The sequence below is a fragment of the Schistocerca cancellata genome, chromosome 2, assembly GCF_023864275.1.
Source record: "Schistocerca cancellata isolate TAMUIC-IGC-003103 chromosome 2, iqSchCanc2.1, whole genome shotgun sequence".
Lineage (NCBI taxonomy): Eukaryota > Metazoa > Arthropoda > Insecta > Orthoptera > Acrididae > Schistocerca > Schistocerca cancellata.
In genome coordinates this window covers 302,515,811-302,537,626 of record NC_064627.1, presented here as the reverse complement: position 1 = coordinate 302,537,626, position 21,816 = coordinate 302,515,811, and the positions used below count along the sequence as shown (strand labels likewise).

Genomic DNA, 21,816 nt, shown 5'->3' with positions numbered 1-21,816 from the left:
TTTGTAGGTGCTTCTCTGGAGTACAGAGTACAGGTTTGCCAGCTCCACCACTGATGCCTTACCAAAGTCCACCGTCTCTGCTGCAGGCGCCTTAAGAAGAGATTTATTTTCCTCCCACTCCTCCTTCCCCATCAGTTGCGAAATAAGGTCTCAGACTTGCAACTGGCATAGCTGGATTCAGGAAAAAAGAAAGAATCCTAATATGTTCCATTAAAATTGCAGCAGACACAGCTAAACTTTACAGATATCAAAAAATTATACCAACTTTTAAAGGAAAATTGTGGCAGTCTTTGTTTCTCCATTTTGTTTGAAATTTGATTTAAAACCGGTGTTACTGAGAAAGGTGGCATAACAGCATAATTAAAACTGCATTGTAATGCTGAAGTATTTCATTGTGTATTATTCTTAAAGTGAATAACAGTGTGAAATTTAGAAGAATATCGATAAAATGCTGTACTTAAAAATGGGAGTGGTGTCTGACTATTCTCATTTAGATTTTTCTTTAAACTACTTCAGACAAGTTACATAGTAAGATATTGTATTAGAAGAGCATATATGTAACTTCATTGTAGTAGCATAAATTTTGTTGTATGTTTGGACATGCACATGTTCCGTCTTCCCCCCCCCCCCTCCACACACACACACACACACACACACACACACACACACACACACACACACACACACCGGTGCAGCTATATTTTGCTGGCTGAACACACAATACTGGGGTTGTCGGATGATGTAGCTAGACGGAGAAAGAAGTAAAAGTGGGATGGTAGTTATCCTTACACCATATCCTTAGTTTCCACAAACCTCCTGATCCTAATATCTGCTAACCCACTTCATCAACACCCTGTACCCAACGGTCTCCTCTTCCTCTCTCCTGTCACCACCTCCCGATCCACACTTCCATGTCATAGTCATTGAGCAACACACAAACATGCCTCTGTGTTACTCTCCTAGCTTGTGCGTCTGCTGCCTCTCTCCCCACATTTGTATTATGCACACCGGATGTCTCCCTGTGAACCACTAGCTACTCCTCCCCAACCCCTCATCTCACTTCTTGCCTGTTTCTCCCTCTACCTACCCCACCTGACACAACTCCTCATTCCAATCCATCTGCCAAACTGAAATCCCGGCACTGTGTGTTCATCTGGCACAATGTAATTGCATAGATTTGAGGGTGCATTCGTGGATGGGTGTGCACATGCAAATTTTCATGTCTGTATCTGAAAGCTTGCAACCTTCCTTCATTTTTGTGTGTGTTGATGACTCAAAGCTTCTGCTATTCAGTTAGTGGTCTCCTTTATGCCTGAAATATTTGACAGTAAAGTATTTCAGAATTAACAGATGTGTGTTACTGTGATTTCTTTTCTTTTTTTTCAGTTTTTATCGATTTGTGTTGGAACCAGAAATTCAGTTTGGTCCAGATGGTCAGATGTCTGCTGGCCCGATAGCTCGTTTCAACAACATGCCAACTAGTGTTCTTCTAACTCAGAACATGCATGTACCAGAAAACTGGTTGGTTGAGGTGGTGCGCAGTCCATATGATCTTGATAATATTCGTCTGGATGATGTTGGAAGTGGTGTGCACAGGTAAATAAAATCTTTCAGAATTAATGTAAATAATAACAAATAAGTTACCGTATTTACTCAAATCTAAGCCGCACTTTTTTTTCGCTTTTTGTAATCCAAAAAACCGGCTGCGGCTTAGAATCGAGTGCAAAGCAAGCGGATGTTCTGAAAAATGTTGGTAGGTGCCGCCACAACTAACTTCTGCCGTCGAATATATGTAGCGCTACAAAGGCAAGCTTTGTAGGCACAAAGATAAATACTGGCGCCAAAACCTCTGCGCCAGTAAAAAAAAGAAGGGTGCAAGACGAGCTTTTTTTCTCCGTCCCGAGTTTCGACCACTGCATTTTCATACATTGTCCAACGAAGTAAATACAAATTCCGTTGCTCATCTTCGAATGTAGCAGAATTTCAATGTACTACGAAAATCCGACTGGTAAGACTGTTTGGGATGTTTGTCAATATGGCCAACTCTACGTTCTCAATTTTTTCCTACCTGTGAGAAGAGATGGTTGCTAATAGGAACCTGATGAAATGTAAATCACATGCAGTGATATTCTTCACCATAAGAATAATACGAATATAAACATTGTGCCACGTATTTTTCATGTTTGCTGCTATCTCATTTAAATCCTGTCTGCCTAATAAACTACGAAACTAGAGTGAGACAACAGCAAACGCAGCAGAATATACGTATTGTGTCATGTTTATATTCGTATTATTCTTATGCCTAATAGTGATACAGTCAGAAATGAAGCACGGCAACTGACTAGATTTTTAAACCTAAGATGACTAATTTCTGTGCAGAATTTCATGTACTAAAGAAGCGGCCACAAAGATTTTCAAACGGAGAAAAATTTTCACCTAACTCTCGTTCAGAACATGTTCTATCATTCGCAGTCTATTATTTGGTTCTTGTTGATCATTATCAAAGAAAGCAGCAGTGTAAGTAACAACAAATAGCAGTCTCTTGCCATTGTTTTGCTAATGAGACGATTCCTCTTTTTATTTTTTATTTTTTTTTTAATTTTATTAAAAAAAAAAAAGAAAGAAAAGTGGCAGTAGCGCGCACAAAAGCAAGCCATGCCGCGATGTATGACACAGTACAGTAATGCATTTTCAGCTTAAGAGTGACGTAAACACCTATAACAAAGAAAACGGCAATTATCAGTTCGAAGCAAACTAAGCAATCGATTCATACCAGACGAAGCACGTGAAAAAGGAAGGGTACCCGAATAAATACGGACGGAGTGCCTGACGCATAGCAATGGCTACCTGGTAAAGCTTAACTGCTAGGCTTAAGACTCGATCCAAACTACTGTAGCTGTATCGTCATTCATTCGACCTAAATTGTGTCTCATATTACAATGGACCAACTTTGTTTTGATTTGGAGGTGCGGCCTAAAACTATTCTCTCCCCTTGAATTTCGAGTCTAAAATTACAGGTGCGGCTTAGATTCGGGAAATTTTTTTTCCTTTATTTCGAGTCTCATTTTTCAGTTGCGGCTTAGATTAGAGTGCGGCTTAGATTCGAGTAAATACGGTAAATTAGAAGTTAACAATACATGAATAATGTTGTGTGCCAAATGGCCAGAAAAGTTCCTGTTAATGCGTTATTACTTAATATGTACACCGTCTTTCTCTTGTCTGCAAAATGGATCTCAAGATCAATTTTTTTAGTTGTTATGAAAATTGTTTTACAATATGTTGTCTTATTTTAGAAGTTAGTAATTTTTGGTAGCTTATTATGTGACTGGATGTTTACGTTGCAGTGAATTTGAACTGGAATATCTGCTACTGGAAGGCCATTGTTTTGATGCTGTTTTGGGGAACCCACCAAGGGGACTACAGATTACATTGGGCACAGAGACACAACCTGTAGCTGTGGATACAATAGTTATGGCTAACTTGGGCTATTTTCAATTGAAAGCTAACCCTGGAGCTTGGATTCTGAGACTCCGTCAAGGTCGCTCAGCAGATATATTCGACATAGTAAGGTACGTTAATTTCTGTAATGTAATGAGTTATTAGTAGTTGTAGTCTTGTTTTCTTATACTTACAAAGAAACATTACTTTTTAATTGTAGGAAGATACAGTTTGAGTCTAATACTTGAAATCCCAGGGCCTTTGACCAGGGCAATTGATGCTCAGTGATTAAGTAGCACTTAATCAGGATTGAGATAGTTTGACTTTTGGTGGTGGAAACCATTTTTATCAATAGAATTCACATGTAATGGAGAGATGTAGCAGCATACAGTTCATATTAAATGTGTTGTGTTCCAATGACGAAAGCACAAATCAGTCTGCAATGTATGACTGAATGAAAGCATTTGCCACTTCCTCACCTCCTAGTGATATTCTTCAACATAGTACTTAAGGTAGGCACAGGGCATGCTTACACATTAAGAAATTATCTACAGCTACTCTCTTCAAACCACTGTGAGGTGCGTGGCAGAGGGTACATCACATTGCACCAGTTATGTTTCTTCCTGTTCCATTAATGTATGGAGTGTGGGAAGAATGATCATTTGAACGCCTGTGTGCATGCAGTAACTATTCTAATCTTATCTTCATGATCCCTATTTGAGTGATACATAGTGGGATGTAGTATATAACTAGAATCATCATTTAAAGCCAGTTCTGAAACTTTGTTAATAGACTTTCTTGGGATAGTTTATGTCTATCTTCAAGAGTCTTCCAGTTCAGTTCCTTTAGTATCTCTGTGACACTCTCTTACAGTTTGAACAAACCTGTGACGATTCATGCTGCCCTTCTCTCTGTACATTCATTATCCAATGCTAGTCCTATCTGGTATGGATCCCACACACTTAAACAGTTTTCTGGAACTGGCCGCATGAGTGATTTGTAAGCAATCTCCTTTGTAATTTGGTTGCACTTCCCCAGTATTCTACCAAACCGAAGTCCACCACCAGCTTTACCCACAATTGAACCTATGTGATCACACCATTTCATATCCTTTCAAACTGTCACATCCAGGTATTTGTATGAGTTGGCCGATTCCAGCAGTGTCTCATTGATGTTACAGTCATAGGATACTACATTTTTTTCTCTTTGTGATGCGCAAAATTTTATATTTCTGAACATTTAAAGCAAGTTATCAATCTCCACACCTCTTTGAAATCTTATCAAGATAGGTAGGTTTGAACTCCCTATCAAAAAAGTTGTAGCTCCAGTTTTGTAATATTCAGTGGTCTGTTATTCAGTACTGATATAAATACGGTAGTAGAACGAGCAGTTGTATTGATAACACTTATGCCGTTCCGAGGGACATTTTGCCCAGAGGAGCAAACACTGTCTTTGGCACTGACATGTGTAATTGAAATCCTGTTGTAATCTGTTAATTTATTCTCATAAAGAAACCGTGGACATCAACAGAGAGATTGTTATAATGAATTAGTTTAAAAGGCAAAATGAGTAGAAACATGTGGGAAAGATGTTTTACTCTTGGCACTTGTACTTAGCTTCTACTCATATATGTAAGTGGTTCACCATGGTGTGGTGAGAAATGTGCAAAATTGTCATTACATCATCTAGAAACTTTAATATTAGTATCTTTTTCAACAGAATTAAAAATTTACCAAATATTTGGGTTCTTTCTCAGTTCATTGTACTGTGAATATTGTATGAAAAGACAAAGGTGCAATGCAGACTTTGAATGACCTATGGTAACCAGTCACCTCATAGTAGATGTGTATAATTACAAACTGATACCATCCATGCATCAGAACAAGTCTCTGCAACTTGTAGTCCTGTCAGGTAGCTGCAACATTACAGCCTGAACTACCAACACTGCCGACTGATGTTTGTCACTGGGACATAACTGCTTGTGTTGTGCATGCACACATTGCACTTTCTTCTTACTAAGCCCTTCATCCCTCTGATCAGCACACACATTGTGGTGCAGCCATAGTATACATAACAATTCAGATTATGAACTTGCCGTACTCCTCCCTCTTTCCATCTCTCCACCAACACCACTCCGCACGCGGGCTCGCGCACACACACACACACACACACACACACACACACACACACACACACAGCTACTTTGTTTTGCTGCTGTGGTCTGGACAGCACAACAGAATGGATCTGTTGTTGTCTAGGTGTAGTACTGGGACTGTACGAAAAAGTATAGGGAGTGGAAAGGGGGGGGGGGGTTAATGGAATGGTAGCCATTCACTCTGTAGTGAAGTTATTGGATACTGCATACCCACAAAAACAAGAACTGGAATATAGTACATCAGCTACTAAACATGGGCCAGCTGCAGCTTCATAACACTTTATTTTAATTGTGTGATTCAGTGGCTACTTTATTGTATTTTGAATACAATTATATTTTTAACTATGTTAATGCTTTTATTACGTTGCAGTCATGAGGGAACAGATACTCCTGCTGATTCTGAGGACATAAAAGTCTTAATTAGCTCATTCCGTAGTCATGTCATCAAATTAAAAGTTTCGAAGAAACCAGGAAAACAGCACATGGACTTGCTCGCTGAAGATGATCAGAATTCTGGAATATGGAATTCAATAACAAGGTTGTATAGCTTACCATTATTATTATTTTTGTTGTTGTTGTTGTTACTATTATTGCAAATTACTTATGGCCATTTCACCTTTACAGCACATTTGGATCGAAGTCTGATGATGAGGTAGAAGATAAATTGAATATTTTTTCTTTGGCATCAGGACACTTATATGAACGTTTCTTACGCATTATGATGCTAAGTGTCCTGAAGCATACGAAAACACCAGTCAAATTCTGGTTTCTGAAAAATTATCTCTCACCAACATTTAAGGTAACAAATGGTTTGTTATTCTGTTTCTTATGTATTTTGAAATTGATAAGAACCTCTTAGTGTAGTGATTATTTTTTAAAGTGTATCAAGTAGATTGAAATTTTGTTATTGTTGAAAAAAATCATTAAAATAAAGATAGTTTGTCAAAACAAAAAGGTACTCTGTAAAGATAATGGTGAAATACACCCGCATTTAAAATCTCAAACATATTGATACTTAATGAAACTGGCAAAAATTTCTCAATTATTTGTTGCTGCTGGCTGTATTATAAGCACAAAAATAAGGTGCAGAATGAAAAATTAGTAGTTGTAAAAATATCTTGATTCTGTTTTTATCTTTCTTCCATCTATGTAATGAAATTAGCTGCACATTGTGCAAGTCCTTGGAAGTTTTGTTTACTGTAAATGGAATTAGTGATGTGTTGGAAGATTGTTTGCCACAGATTGGTGCTTCAATAAAGATGACCTGCTGCCTCTGAAGCATTGCTGTGTTGTTATGTTCTCAATAAGGGCAGTACATAATTCAGGCAGATTATTTTTACCCCCACTATAGCAAAGTGTTAACTTCGTCCATTGTGCCTATCGCGAAACTACATATTATGACTTCTGCTGGCTGTTAACACATCCGTACATCTTTTGCTCATCACTTGCACTTCATTGTTGTTAATAGTGTTATATTGCCTCCCTGTCTGGATGGCATTGTCCCTTGTTTGTTATTTCCCACAAAGGAATGGAGGCATATGTTCTGCATGGCTGCACCATTCCATACATGTCAGCTCTCTGAGATACAAGTGTGTCATTGAATTGTGGAGGTTTGTGATACTTACAAGAAGTCAGTAAATCAACCTGTGTTTAGAGGTACCACCAAGAAGTGGAGGTAACCTCAGTAGATTACATTAAATTTTGTAACAGCAATAAAATGACACAATTTAAAGAATTTTAGAGACTGTGGACTCACATTGCAAGCACTTAATTTTAAATAGGTCATCAGTGAACTCATTTATATACTGCAGATTAGTTGCATGTATGCATTACAAGCATATTGTGTGAATGGTGAACATTTATCAAGAAATTATTTGATGATCTTCAATCACTTTCAATGTTGCCAAAGTATGTGCAGGATTTTAGCTAGGAATAACAAATTACTTCTTGACTTTTCCTTAAGAGTCTGAAAATAGTTCTGGAGCTCTGAATCACCAATGTTTTCTCCACTATTACTACATCATTCTCAATTAACACTTTTCCATCTGGTGACACCACAGTGGTGTCGCACTTTGCCATCCGTACATCTCGTACAAATTGATTCGCTTGGTGCCGGCAGCGCTGATTCTGATTACTTGGCTTGTCCCCGGCCGTTCTTGACATTATCGGGAGCTTATAAATTGTTAAGTTTTACTAGTCTCGTCATTAGTTCTCATAAGTTCTCAACCCTGTTCCCCCATTTTCAGGAAATTTTGAGGATACACATACGTAAATAAATACAAAATTTGTTTGTTTTATGTATTTGTATTATATTTGGTACTTCGTGTTTCTCTTTCATATGATATGCATCAAAACAGTCTCCAAGATGTAATGCAACTGCACAAGACTTGCACATTAAGTTTGTTGTTGTTCTTTTTTTGTTTTTGGAACATACATGGCAGTTTCTTCATTTTCATTTATTTGTTTCGGATATAAGTATTAATTGGTGTTGCTTAATGTGATGGGAAAGTCTGTCAACTGGATCAGGTGACACATACGATGTAGTGGCAACCTCCAAGTTTTGTCCAGAAGCAGGTACATTGTCTTTTATCCACGAATCAGGCACTTTCACTAAAAAACTGTGAAATCGGAGACTCTTGTGTTCTTTATTGAAATATTGACATGTATGGAATGCATTAAATAATGTGCAATTTAAGAGGTAAATGCAAACCTATTTTGACCATTTTATAGTTTTTCTGTATATAGGATAACAACAATTCAAATATTGGTCTGCCCGGTCCACTCCTTTCATGTATTTGTTGTAGTTTACACACTTTCAGGTCTTTTTTATTGTGTAATTGGTTTATCTACATTTTCTTTGAGTATCAGTCAAACTGGCGTTATGTAGTGTAGATATCATTCGTATAATTTTAGTTTTCGAAGCTCTCCATACCTGCGCGAGTACTTCACCTTTCCGTTGATGACAAGCTTCAAACATATTGACTTTTGCGTGCTTTAATTTTTCTGGAAATCCTCTATTTTGCCATATCGTTCCACAAACTCAAATTTTCTTTTGAAGTAACTTCTCTACAAATTCTACAATGTTATAATTATTATCCATTTAGAGGTGATGCCACTTTCCATAAGAAGGTGCCAATACTTCCATCACTGTTTTTTCTAAAGGCTATCCAGCACCGGAATATATCTTGAATGAGGAAATGTATCCCATACTTGAATCGCACAGCATCCGAATGAGTATACCATATTTCATAATTTTCGATGGCTTGTAAACATTAAAAGTTAACTGTTCATGCCACTGTATCATTCTTTCATCAGTTGAGACGTTTTGACTTAGATTAAACATTTCTTTAAACTTTTTGGAAAAGTAATCATTAAAAATTGCACTTTGAAAAGCTGGTCGGCATTATCTGGTTTATCGTTGTTGTCGGAAAAATGTAAAAATGATAATATTTGTCTGAATTGGTTGCGGGACATCGTTTTGTGAAATATCGGTGTTTCAATAAATGGATTCGATGACCAATAATCATTGATCCTTGCTTTTTTTACAACTCCCGTAAGTATAGCAAGCACAAACCATTTTCTAAGTTCGGGTCTGGTAACGTCAACAAATTCGGCATTTTTTAAATCCAGTTTCCTGCTATTGCAATTTTGACTGTAGTACTTGTTGGTTTAGTTGCTAATATATTCATATAGTATGTTCCCAACATATTATTCTAAGATATCCTTGACACTCTGTGTATCTTTGGGAAATATGTTTGGACCTGGAGATCCTTCAAATTTATTGTTGGTCCTTGGTAAATCAGTCTGACCTCTGTGCACTGTCTTCTTTGTCTGATTCATCTGAATCAGGCGGCAACCAAAGCATTTACCTAATTCTTCTTGGATGTATTTCACTATCTTCTGATAATTCTGCTTCACTTCCATTCTTTTGATATCCAATGTCTTCCACCTAATCGGCCAAGTCATCCGGAATGTCAGAGAAGACATCCGTGCATTCATCGTAAATAATCGTATTGTCTCTTTTGTCTGCCATGATGAAACAGCACAGATACTTATAAAAACAAAAGAGCTTATTGAAGTTTTTAACTTGTTATTACCTAAACAAAACACCAACAGAATGCAAAAGATACTGAAGTGCTGTCGCTGGCCACTGAGCGATACTATGCACACGACACCACTGTAGTGTCACAGGCCATTGATCGCAATTTGATGCATGACAACGCTCTGGTGTCACTGGCTGTTGACCGCTATTTTTCGCATGATAGCTCTGTGGTGTCACTGTATGGGATAGTGTTAACAATTGGTAACCATTAACACTCACACTTAAATTTTGTGTTTTTTAACAATTTTTTTCTGTTGTACTAATTTTGTTGCCTGCTGTTGTAAATTAAGTACAGCATATTATCAGATATTCATGTATTAAAAAAGTATTTATGTATTTGTAATGTTGCTAAAAAGAGTGGTGGTTTTCTGTTAAGGATTTCCTTCCTCACATGGCCCGTGAATATGGATTTGAATATGAATTGGTACAATACAAATGGCCAAGGTGGTTACATCAACAAACGGAGAAACAGCGCATCATTTGGGGCTATAAAATTCTCTTTCTTGATGTACTCTTCCCACTGGATGTAAAGAAGATTATATTTGTGGATGCTGATCAGGTACGTATTAATCTTTTCAGTGAGAAATTTAAAGGAATTTACATTCTGAGAGATTATTCATATGAAAATCAGGATGAGATAAATATGTCCAATAATGTAAGGGCTAATAGTAATATCATGTAGTGAGTTTTTCAGTGATACTTACAATGGTGTATTGCACAATCATCTAGGTAGAATTGCAAAGATAAAGGAATATATAATAATCAAACAGTGGGAAATCCAGGATGGAATATAACAATATTATGAAAAGAAAAGTTGCTACTCACCATGTAGTGGAGACGATGAGTTGCAGATAGGCACAACAGAAAGATTGTCACAATTAAAGCTTTCGGCCATTAAGGCCTTCGTCAACAATAGAAGATTATGGGTGCGAGCGCTCGCGCGCGTACACACACACACACACACACACACACACACATACACACACACACACACACACACACACACACACACACACAAAAAACTGCAGTCTCAAGCAACTGAAACCACACTGCGAGCAGCAGCACCAGTGCATGATGGGAGTGGCGACTGGGTGGGGGTGAGGAGGAGGCTGGGGCAGGGATGGGGAGGGATAGTATGGTGGGGGTGGCAGACAGTGAAGTGCTGCACGTTAGATGGTAGGTAGGGGAGAGGTGAGAAGGGGAGATAGCAGAAAAGGAGAGAAGTAAAAAGACTGAGTGTGATGGTGGAATGATGGCTGTTTAGTGCTGGAATGGGAACAGGGATGGGGCTGGATGCTTGAGGACAGTGACTAACGAAGGCGGAGGCTAGGAAGGCTACGAGAACATAGGATGTATTGCAGGGAACTTATCACCTGCGCCTTTCGGAAAAGCTGGTGTTGGTGGGAAGGATCAGTGTGGCACAGGTTGTTAAGCAGTGACAGTCTTTTCGTAGTGCCTATCTGTGACTCAGCATCTGCGCTATATGGTGCGTAGCAACTTTACTTTTCATAATATTGGAATCTATAATAAAAAATATAAACAGGAAATGAAACGTGTGGATCATAAGAGGAAGTAAGCTGATAATTAACTGCGAACACAGGAATTTAAGAAGGTGAAATGAAAATGAGATGACAAGGCAGACAGATCAAAGATTGCATTTTAAAAATCTGAATATGGAATTACATAAAAAATAAAGTTAATATACTCTCCATCAGATATAATAGAAGAATGATTGAAGACGAATTTTTCGACTCCTTGCAGCAAATCTACATCGACATACATAATCTGTAAGCCACCATATGGTGTCTTGTACAACTACTAGTCATTTCCTCTTCTTCCCCACTCACAAATAGAATGAGAAAAAAAACAACCATTTGTACAGAGTGCGTTCCATAAGTAAGGTGACCAATTTTTTTCTGACGCAACGGTACACCACAGCATGTTGTAACCAGCTGGGCTAAGTGGAGGGGGAGGGAGGGGGGTGTTAGCTTCAAAATGCTCTTTGTCTCATTCGGTTGCAAGCTGCCGGAGAGTCAGGACATACTTTTCCGTCAACCCTGTTCTGAGTTTATGTAACATGGCACAATGGATCATTCTGTAGAGCATATTCCATTATTTCAGCATGCCTTTGGTAATGATTGCTTGTCCAGATCACAAGTTTTCCGATGGCAGAAGTCGTTCATGGAGGGTCGAGAGGAGATCACCAACAAACCTCGCAGCGGATGGCCATCAACTGCACAAGTCGACGAAAATGTGACACGTGTGTGCGATTGTTTGAACTCTGACAGACGGCTGAGCCTTCAATTGATAGCACGACCTCTAAACATGTCAAAAACAACCGTTTTCCACATTGTGACCGAAGATTTGAACATGAGAAAGGTGTGTGCCAAACTCATCCCAAAAGTGTTGACCGATGAACACAAGCGCATGCGAGTGCTTCATTGCCGAGAAATGTTGGAAGTGTGTGAAAATGATCCTCATTTTTTAAACTCAGTTATCACTGGTGATGAGTCGTGGATTTTTGAGTAGACCCTGAGACAAAAAGGCAGAGTTCAGAGTGGCACACCCTATTGTTGCCCCATCCCAAGAAGGCATGCATGAGCAAGTCCAGGATCAAAACCATGCTCATTGTCCTCTTTGACATCAGAGGCATTGTCCACCACAAATCCGTACCTACCGGGACTACAGTGAACTCAGCTTTCTACTTGGAAGTGCTCAAAAGACTGAAAAGGAGGGTCGTGTGCTGCCAAAGTGACATCAAGGACACCTGGAAAGATCACCATGACAACGCACCGAGTCACAGTGCCTTCATAGTGAACGACTTCCTGGCCAGGACCCAGACCCCATTGATTCCCCAGCCTCCCTACAGTCCTGACCTGGCTCCCGCTGACTTCTTTTTTGTTTTCTCGGTTAGAAAGAGTCACGAAAGGAAAACATTGGGACACTATTGAAAGCATCCAGGTGCATGTTATATCAGCTTTAAAGGACATTCCGGAAAAGGCATTTCAGGATACCTTCCAGGCATGGAAACACTGCCTCAAGAAGTGTATCAATGCAAGAGGGTGCTATTTTGAAAATTTTTGATTATTTGTACTAATATATTCAATAAATGATTTTTTATGAATTTGGTCGCATTACCTATGGAATGCACCTTGTATGCCTCCGTATGAGTCCTAATTTCTTTTGTCTCATCTTCGTGATCCTTACACAAAGTTTAAATTGGCAGCAGTAGAATCATTCTGCTGTTAGCTTAAAATACCAGTCTTCTAAATTTTTTCAATAGGGTTTCCCAAAAAGAATGTTGTGTTCCCTCCAGGGATTACTGTTTGATTTTGGGAACCATATCCATAATACTTGCATGTTGTTGGAACCTTCCAGTAACAAATCTGACAGCCTGCCTATCAATTGCTTTGATGTCTTCCTTCAATCTGACCTGGCAGGCATCCCAAATAGCTGAGCAGCATTTGAGAAAGGGCTGTATTAGGGTTCTGTAGACAGTCTCCTTTATAGATGAACCACACTTTACCAAAATTCTCCCAATAAAGCTAAGTCGACCATTTGCCTTTCCTACTATCATCTTTATGTGCTCATTCCATTTCATATCAACTTTCATTGTTATACCTAGATGTTTAATCAACGTGATTGTGTCAAGCAACTCGCTACTGATGCTGTACTAGAACATTATGGGATTGTTTTCATACTCATTGCATTAACTTGCATTTTTCTACATTTGGAGGAAGCTGCCATTTGCCACGCCAACTAGAAAGTCTGTCAAACTCATCTTGTATCCTCCTATAGATACTCAAAGATAACATTTTCCTGTGTACCACAGTGTCGTCAGCAAGCAGCTGCAGCTTGATGCTCATCTTATCCGTCAGATCATTTATGTATACAGAGAGTAAGACTGGTCCTATCACACTTCCCTGTGGCATTCCTCATGATACTATTGTCTCTGATGAACATTTGCCGTCAACTACAGGATGAATGAAATAATGAAATGGAAAATTCATCTTCAGGGTGCAGTGAGAGTTTAGTAAAAAGATGGAAGAATTACATTTCAGAGTACAGTGTTTGAAAACAGAAGGCAATTTTGATTTGTGTAACTAGTTGAAAGCCTTTGTCAGATTGGAACTTAAACCCAAACATTTGCCTTTAGGAAGAATTGAAGTTGTCAATGAAAAGATTACTCTCAGAGTCATACTTGATTGAGCACTGCCTGTACAATATAGGTAACTACATGAGAGTCCCAGATGAAATAGTTACAACACCTATTACATAAAGTAAAGAAATGAGAAAAGTACATATATAGTTTCAGAATAATGCATCATTTGTTGAGTGTGAGGGAGGGGAGTAATATATATCTTTGGCCATCATTGATACTTAGAAATCTAATATTGATGGTCTCTTCAAAAGTCACATGAGGATTAATAGCAGCTAGGTGAGAAAATGGAAAAGTAAATAATAATTTTATTATGTAATGCACACATGCAGGTAAAATTCTGTAACTGATGATATATCTAAATGCCATTGCAACTATCAGACTCACCTATGTTTGGACACCGTTTGTTCTGTAATTGTGGAGAATATTGACCAGTGCTGTTGAACACAGCACTGTTTTGAACATTCAGTCTCAGGTATTAAATCATAGTGACTTCAGATTCCTTCACTGCACTTAGTCTGTTCATCATGGTCTGGGGATAAGGCAACTTTCTCTTCCCTCAAGCACTGTTAAATTTGCTTCTGCAAAAAGAAATTAAACAAGGAACTGCTTGTTCTGTTGTGTTTTCGGGTGTGTGTGTGTCAGTTAGTCCCATGAGAGTTATTTCTGTTTAAACAAATCTTGAGTAGATGTCCATTTTCTTTCATAAATCTTGTTAACTTAGAGTACATAATCCAAAGATGACACATGGTTTAGTTCATTCTACAATTACATGTGAGGACATAAACTGCAAGAAATCAGTTTCTGTTTTTAATGATTGTCTTATAATTTGGACCCTAAACAGCATGGCTATTAAGGCTTTAGATTATCAAGTATGCAAGTCATTTTCCTTGCTATGCATGTCAAATATATCAATGAATGCTAAACAGTAAAGTGTTTAAAATTGATAAGTTGAGATGAGGTGGACTACAGATAGAAGAGACTGAAAATTTTCTTAGTACTCAACACTTAAGTTAAAAAGAGGAGGAGAATATGTGTTACAATTTTTCTTGTGTCGGGAGTTAATTATGCAGTCTATTGAAGCTAAGAGAGCATTCACATTTGTTACAGGTTGTTCGAGCAGATATGCGTGAGCTACAACAACTTGATCTTGGAGGAGCTCCATATGGCTATACACCATTTTGTGAGAGTAGACGCGAAATGGATGGTTTCAGATTCTGGAAACAGGGCTATTGGCGTAACCACTTGCAAGGGCGCCGGTATCATATTAGTGCACTCTATGTTGTAGATCTGCGTAGATTCCGTCGAATAGCAGCTGGTGATCGGCTCAGGGGTCAGTATCAGGCTCTTAGCCAAGATCCCAACTCCCTCTCTAACCTGGATCAGGTGAGATAATCATTTACAAAAGGTTTAGATGATCCTTTGTGTCTGCTTGTTTTATTGTTTATTTATGCAGATCAGACTACATGCTGATTTTCAATGGTCATGCACAAGATACACAATATTTTATGTGGTATATGTAGCTCACTAAGGGATGCATTCACAATTTTTGGATTAGGTTACCCAGTACTTAAGTATGATTTACTCTTGTGTCCTTATGTAGAATTTCTGTTTTTTAAGCTTTATGTAACTTTAATTTTAGTTGGCATTTAGGATGTCCACACCCAGTTAACAATACCGAGCTCAGTTGGAAAATTGTCATGTTCCATATGGGGCAGCATGGTTCACGTGACTAGCGATGTATTTTGTGGTCAAAGATAGCAGTATTGTACGTTCATGCTATCTGTATCGTGCATAATGTACATATTGTTTTCTATGACTTGGGGGAAGTGTACATTGATTTTATTTGTTTACTTTGGTTGTTTAGAATATTGAAAGTAAAATATATAAAAATACAATCTAAAAGTGAATTGTGAATTATGTTATTGTGTGTAGTTTGAGGTCATTTCATGTCATAAGTTCTTTGTGTCAAGATTTTTTTGTTGCTTGTTCATTCTTCCCAAATTCTCCTCATACACTAGCTGTGTTCTCCCTTTTAGTCTTCAGACCATTTATTTCCCATTCTCTTTGTGTGTTTTTAGTGTGTTTCTGAAGTGTTATTCATTGCTTTGGGGTGAATGGGGTATCTGTCCCTGGCAGCGATTCAGGGACCACCAAATTCTTTTTTTTTTTAATAAAAAAACCTTGTTTCACAAAGCATCTAGCATCCAGCACACATTGGCTTATTGATTATTCATATGATTTTGAAACACATCCCAGTTGGTTTTTCATAGTGGGGCACCAGTATAAAGTTTTTGCCCCAGTTTGGAAATATTATGGATCGGGGGCTGACTTCTGTGTTCACCGCTGCTAAATAGAGTGAACTCATGCAGAATCACAACATATGGTATGTTCCTGTCAGTAATACAGCTGGGTATGCTCTTTGGCTCCAAGGGAAATACAATACCCACTATTTACCAATGAATATTTTACTTAATCCATCATGATTACCCTCATTTTACTGTATTTACAGATGACAGTGTCAGTACTTACGTGTATGTAAGTGGCCATGAACAACTCTTTCCCAGATAGAGCTTCACAATAACTTGGGACTCTTCTCATCTATACTTTTTCATGTGTGATAATTTCTCAAGTAGACTGCACGTAATAGATTGGTAAACACGGAACATATTGTTCTCTAATATTTGTGGCATACTGCATGATCTGCACAGAGTAGGAACTACCATCACTTACCTTTGGATGCCTGTCCATATGAACATACCAGGCAATGAACTTACTGACAAATTAGCCAGGGATACAACCACAATGAAAACAACTGGGAACCCCAGACACTCATGTAAGGTCACATCAGTGATACCTTTTACTGATATGATATAGAATGATACACTACAGCACATTATAGCATTCTTTAAGTGATGAAGGACACTACTAAGCAGTTGCAGATTTCACTCCTAACCCCTCAAAAAAGGAGTCATCTTTTTTTTGCAACCTGATATGAGGTGTACCACACTTGATTATGAATTCATTCTGCAGCAAAAGGACTATTCCAAGTGTATCTGTGAAGCACCACTGACACTATTTTATATCCCCAAAGAGTGCATCATACAAATTGATCCACAACCTAAACTAAAACTGCTAATATTGTAATCCCAGATAGTAGTCACCTGACATTAGCTGCTTCGAATGTAAAAAGATCTGCACCAAGGCGGCCGGACCTGCCCCGTAAGGGGCCTCCCGGCCAATGACGCCAAATGCTCACTTCCATTTCCATTGGCTGCTGGCTGTGTTTTTCATTTTTTATGAGTGTATGGACATTGGAACAAAATGTATAGATGTTCCCTTCATCAATTTACTGGGCAAGCATGAAGGAAATGCATTTTACTACAGTCATGTCCTGTGGCTTCTCCCTGACTCTGAACTTACACTTCTTACCTCTTAAACCTACACTTCCAGCAGTTTACACGCATTCAGTATCTTACCCTTTTGAAACTTTACACAATGGTTTTATGCTCATTGTTGGAGGTACGTTATAAGCTGATGTTGATGTGGGAGAGGCAAGGAAGGCAGTTATAGTCCAACAAAGGGTCATCGAGCTGTAGTGAGTGCCGCCCCTCCCCTTGCTCTCCGTGCTCTCCCCCTCCCCCTCCCTTCCCCGTGTACACCCTCTCTCTCTCTCTCTCTCTCTCTCTCTCTCTCTCTCTCTCTCTCTCGCCCCCCCCCCCCCCCCCACACACACACACACACAAATTTCAAGCTTTTGCAACCCAAGGTTGTTTCATCAGGAAAGAGGGAAGGACGAAAGGATGTGGGTTTTAAGGGAGAGGGTAAGGAGGGGGGAAAATGGAACAGGTATACACCTGCGCGCCCACACACACACACACACACACACACACACACACACACACACACACACACACACACATTTATCCGCACATAACAGACACAAGCAGACATATGTAAAGGCAAAGAGTTTGGGTAGAGATGTCAGTCGAGGTGGTAGTACAGAGGCAAAGATGTTATTGAATGACAGGTGAGGTATGAGCGGCGGCAACTTGAAATTAGCGGAGGTTGAGGCCTGGTGGGTAATGGGAAGAGAGGATATATTGAAGGGCAAGTTCCCATCTCCGGAGTTCTGATAGGTTGGTGTCAGGGGAAGAATCCAGATAACCCGGACGGTGTAACACTGTGCCAAGATGTGCTGGCCGTGCACCAAGGCATGTTTAGCCACAGGGTGATCCTCGTTACCAACAAACACTGTCTGCCTGTGTCCGTTCATGTGAATGGACAGTTTGTTGCTGGTCATTCCCACATAGAAAGCTTCACAGTGTAGGCAGGTCAGTTGGTAAATCATGTGGGTGCTGTCACACGTGGCTCTGCCTTTGATCGTGTACACCTTCCAGGTTACAGGACTGGAGTAGGTGGTGGTGGGAGGGTGCATGGGACAGGTTTTACACTGGGGGCGGTTACAAGGGTAGGAGCCAGAGGGTAGGGAAGGTGGTTTGGGGATTTCATAGGGATGATCCAAGAGGTTACGAAGGTTAGGTGGACAGCGGAAAGACACTCTTGGTGGAGTGAGGAGGATTTTGTGAAGGATGGATCTCATTTCATGGCAGGATTTGAGGAAGTCGTATCCCTGCTGGAGAGTCACATTCAGAGTCTGATCCAGTCCCGGAAAGTATCCTGTCACAAGTGGGGCACTTTTGGGATTCTTCTGTGGGAGGTTCTGGGTTTGGGGGGATGAGGAAGTGACTCTGGTTATTTGCTTCTGTACCAGGTCGGGAGGGTAGTTGCGGGATGCAAAAGCTGTTTTCAGGTTGTTGATGTAATGGTTCAGGGATTCATGACTGGAGCAAATTCGTTTGCCACGAAGACCTAGGCTGTAGGGAAGGGATCGTTTGATATGGAATGGCTGCCAGCTGTCATAATGGAGGTACTGTTGCGTGTTGGTGGGTTTGATGTGGACAGATGTGTGAAGCTGGCCATTGGACAGATGGAGGTCAACATCGAGGAAAGTGGCATGGGATTTGGAGTAGGACCAGGTGAATCTGATGGAACCAAAGGAGTTGAGGTTGGAGAGGAAATTCTGGAGTTCTTCTTCACTGTGAGTCCAGATCATGAAGATGTCATCAATAAATCTGTACCAAACTTTGGGTTGACAGGCCTGGGTAACCAAGAAGGCTTCCTCTAAGCGACCCATAAATAGGTTGGCGTACGAGGGGGTCATCCTGGTACCCATGGCTGTTCCCTTTAATTGTTGGTATGTCTGGCCTTCGAAAGTGAAGAAGTTGTGAGTGAGGATGAAGCTGGCTAAGGTAATGAGGAAAGAGGTTTTAGGTAGGGTGGCAGGTGATTGGCATGAAAGGAAGTGCTCTATCGCAGCGAGGCCCTGATGAAGCAACCGTGGGTTGCGAAAGCTTGAATTTTGTGTGTGTTTGTGTTTTTTGTGTGTCTATCAACATACCAATGCTTTTGTTTGGTAAGTTACATCATCTTCGTTTTTAGATATATTTTTCCCATGTGGAATGTTTCCCTGTTAGATTGGGTACTGTTTTAATTTTTATTTATGCCTTTCAAATACTGATGTAAACATTTTGGGAAGGTGGATACAGTTGTAATGTATGCTACCTGTAGTGAATTAAAGTATAGAAAATTATTCTAATTATTTTGTATTATTATTGTCAAACAATAAAAAGAGTTTTTATTTTATTTCTTTTCAGGATCTACCAAATAATATGATCCATCAGGTTGCCATAAAATCTTTGCCTCAGGAATGGCTGTGGTGTGAAACTTGGTGTGATGATGACTCCAAGAAATATGCTAAAACAATTGATCTAGTAAGTATAGATATGTGCATGGCATCTGTATTTGAGACAATACTCAAATCATGCAAGTTTATCTTAGTATTTTGTTAATGTGTAAAACACTTTTGTATCTGTAACTAACTTAGCAATGTATTTAACAGTGCAACAACCCACTGACAAAGGAAGCAAAATTGACTGCAGCCAATAGAATCATTTCAGAATGGAAAGAGTATGATGAAGAAATTAAAAAACTCCAAAAGAAGATTGATGAAACACACACGGAAGAGGGTATCAACATTGAAGGTGTTCGAATAGAGCCAAGTAATGTATAATTTCATTAATTAGGCTGTCGTATTAACTAATTATTTTACAGTTAATATGTAAATAACAAAATTGTAATATTCTCCCTTTTTGTTACAGATCTACACAGTGTACATTCTGAATTATGACAGTTCCTGTTGGTGGTTAGTGTGTTATATGTTTTCTGTGACTGTAAGATTGTTGTTATATGAATGAGTGTCCTCTATTCTCAGCTCATCAGGTAATTTAATCTGTAAATAAATGAAACAAAAACAGTATTTTTAGCAATTGGTGCAAGAAGTCTTTGATCTCTGGTATTAAGCGCAAATCAAAGAAAGCTCTTTCTGTGTGCTGTTGGATGTCTTAAACACTATTTGTATGAAATGTGAATACTTGCAAACAGTGTGGTAGGTATGTTTTAAGGGACATGAGAGGAAAAACAGCAGACATAACTATAGGACATGATTAGTAAAGAGTAGCATCATTAGGGAACAAAACTTTTTGCTGCACGTAACCTGTCTGATACAGGTTTTCATAGTCTTTCTTCCAGCAGTTTAATTGACCTCGTAGATTTTGAAATTGAGACTGTGGCAGCATTTTTCACTCATTTTTTGTGCAGCTTGAAGACTTAAAAAAGTCTGTCTATACACTCTTACACTCTTAATTTACATGTAACCTTAATTACAGCAAAGACAATTTGGAGAAAAAGTTTTTCATCAGTTGTCAAACTTTGATATGATTTTCTGTTTCTTGCCAAGTAAGTAGGCCTTTAGTGTAAACTGAAGCCTCAGCCACATGTGGACAGATGGTGGGCTGCTTATAAAACAAAATTTGGTTTGTATCTATTTATTTTCCATTTTTACATTATTCTGACGTGTAAATTCAGTGTTACAATTTATTTGAAGGAGGTTCAATGCCTTTCTGCTTTCAAAAAGGGAATGTCAGTTGGATGTGTCTGTATATTTCTTATCACAATCAGATCAACATTAAGACACAAATCACTCTTTCAGTCTTAGTTGAAAAGATAATAGGTGTATTATACAAGAGGACTTCAAAAAGTAAGTTACACAAAATTATAGCAAGCCAAGTAAATTTTATTGTATACTACACTACACGTCAAAGTGACACAGGTGCATGACACTATTTTGCGACACAGTCACCAAGTCTATGTTTACAGTTGTTGGAACATTCTGCCAACAGTTCAGTTGTCGTCATCATCTTCATCTTCATCTGTAAGCCGAACTATGTTTTCTGTGATGTCCTATTTCTTTCTATTTCCTTTAGTTCTCGACGTGACTTTCCTTCACTCTCATCTATCAGCATGCCCTCTCTTTCTGACTCTGTTTATTTTTGCTTTAACGATAATTTTCTACAAAGTGTTTTTCTCAATGTTGCGTCCATCCCAGTTTGCGTTCCTCTTTCTAGTTTGCTTCACCCAACTACCTCAATCTTTGTTTGGTCAACAGGTTTAATTCTTTTGGTTGTAATGGGCAGCCAAATTAAAAAAAAAAAAAAATCCAGGTTTCTCTCTTTTCTCCTGATTCCACAAGTTTTTGAATCATACGTAATTCCACTTCAAATAATTTCTCCAGACAACTTCCATCCTTATCTAAGTAAATGCAAGCATTAACTTCATCAAGTTTCTTTTCCTATTATATTTCATTCGTAGAGCAGTATTTGTTTTTCACTACTCTTGTCATGAAAATGTTGATATTTATTCTAATTTTTTTTCTCTATTTTCTTATTGCATCTACCAGTTTTTTAATATTGTCTCTTTATGCTAGGACCACTCGATCATCTGCACATTTAACAAAGTTCATCCACTCACTTCATACTCTTTTTTTCTGCCTATATTATTCAA

The 21,816-nt window shown here is 38.8% G+C and overlaps 1 protein-coding gene across 1 annotated transcript in view; it reads left to right on the top strand.

The window, feature by feature from the left end:
* LOC126161678 (UDP-glucose:glycoprotein glucosyltransferase) overlaps positions 1-20,567 on the top strand; it is a 142,294-nt gene extending 121,727 nt beyond the window's left edge. The window contains exons 17-25 of the mRNA XM_049917683.1: positions 1,387-1,596; positions 3,345-3,569; positions 5,964-6,131; positions 6,218-6,392; positions 10,072-10,254; positions 14,965-15,240; positions 19,572-19,688; positions 19,817-19,976; positions 20,076-20,567. Of these exons, the coding sequence (XP_049773640.1) occupies positions 1,387-1,596; positions 3,345-3,569; positions 5,964-6,131; positions 6,218-6,392; positions 10,072-10,254; positions 14,965-15,240; positions 19,572-19,688; positions 19,817-19,976; positions 20,076-20,104 (1,543 nt within the window). The 3' untranslated portion in view covers positions 20,105-20,567. The remainder of the gene's footprint in view (positions 1-1,386; positions 1,597-3,344; positions 3,570-5,963; positions 6,132-6,217; positions 6,393-10,071; positions 10,255-14,964; positions 15,241-19,571; positions 19,689-19,816; positions 19,977-20,075) is intronic.
* Positions 20,568-21,816: the final 1,249 nt, after the last annotated feature.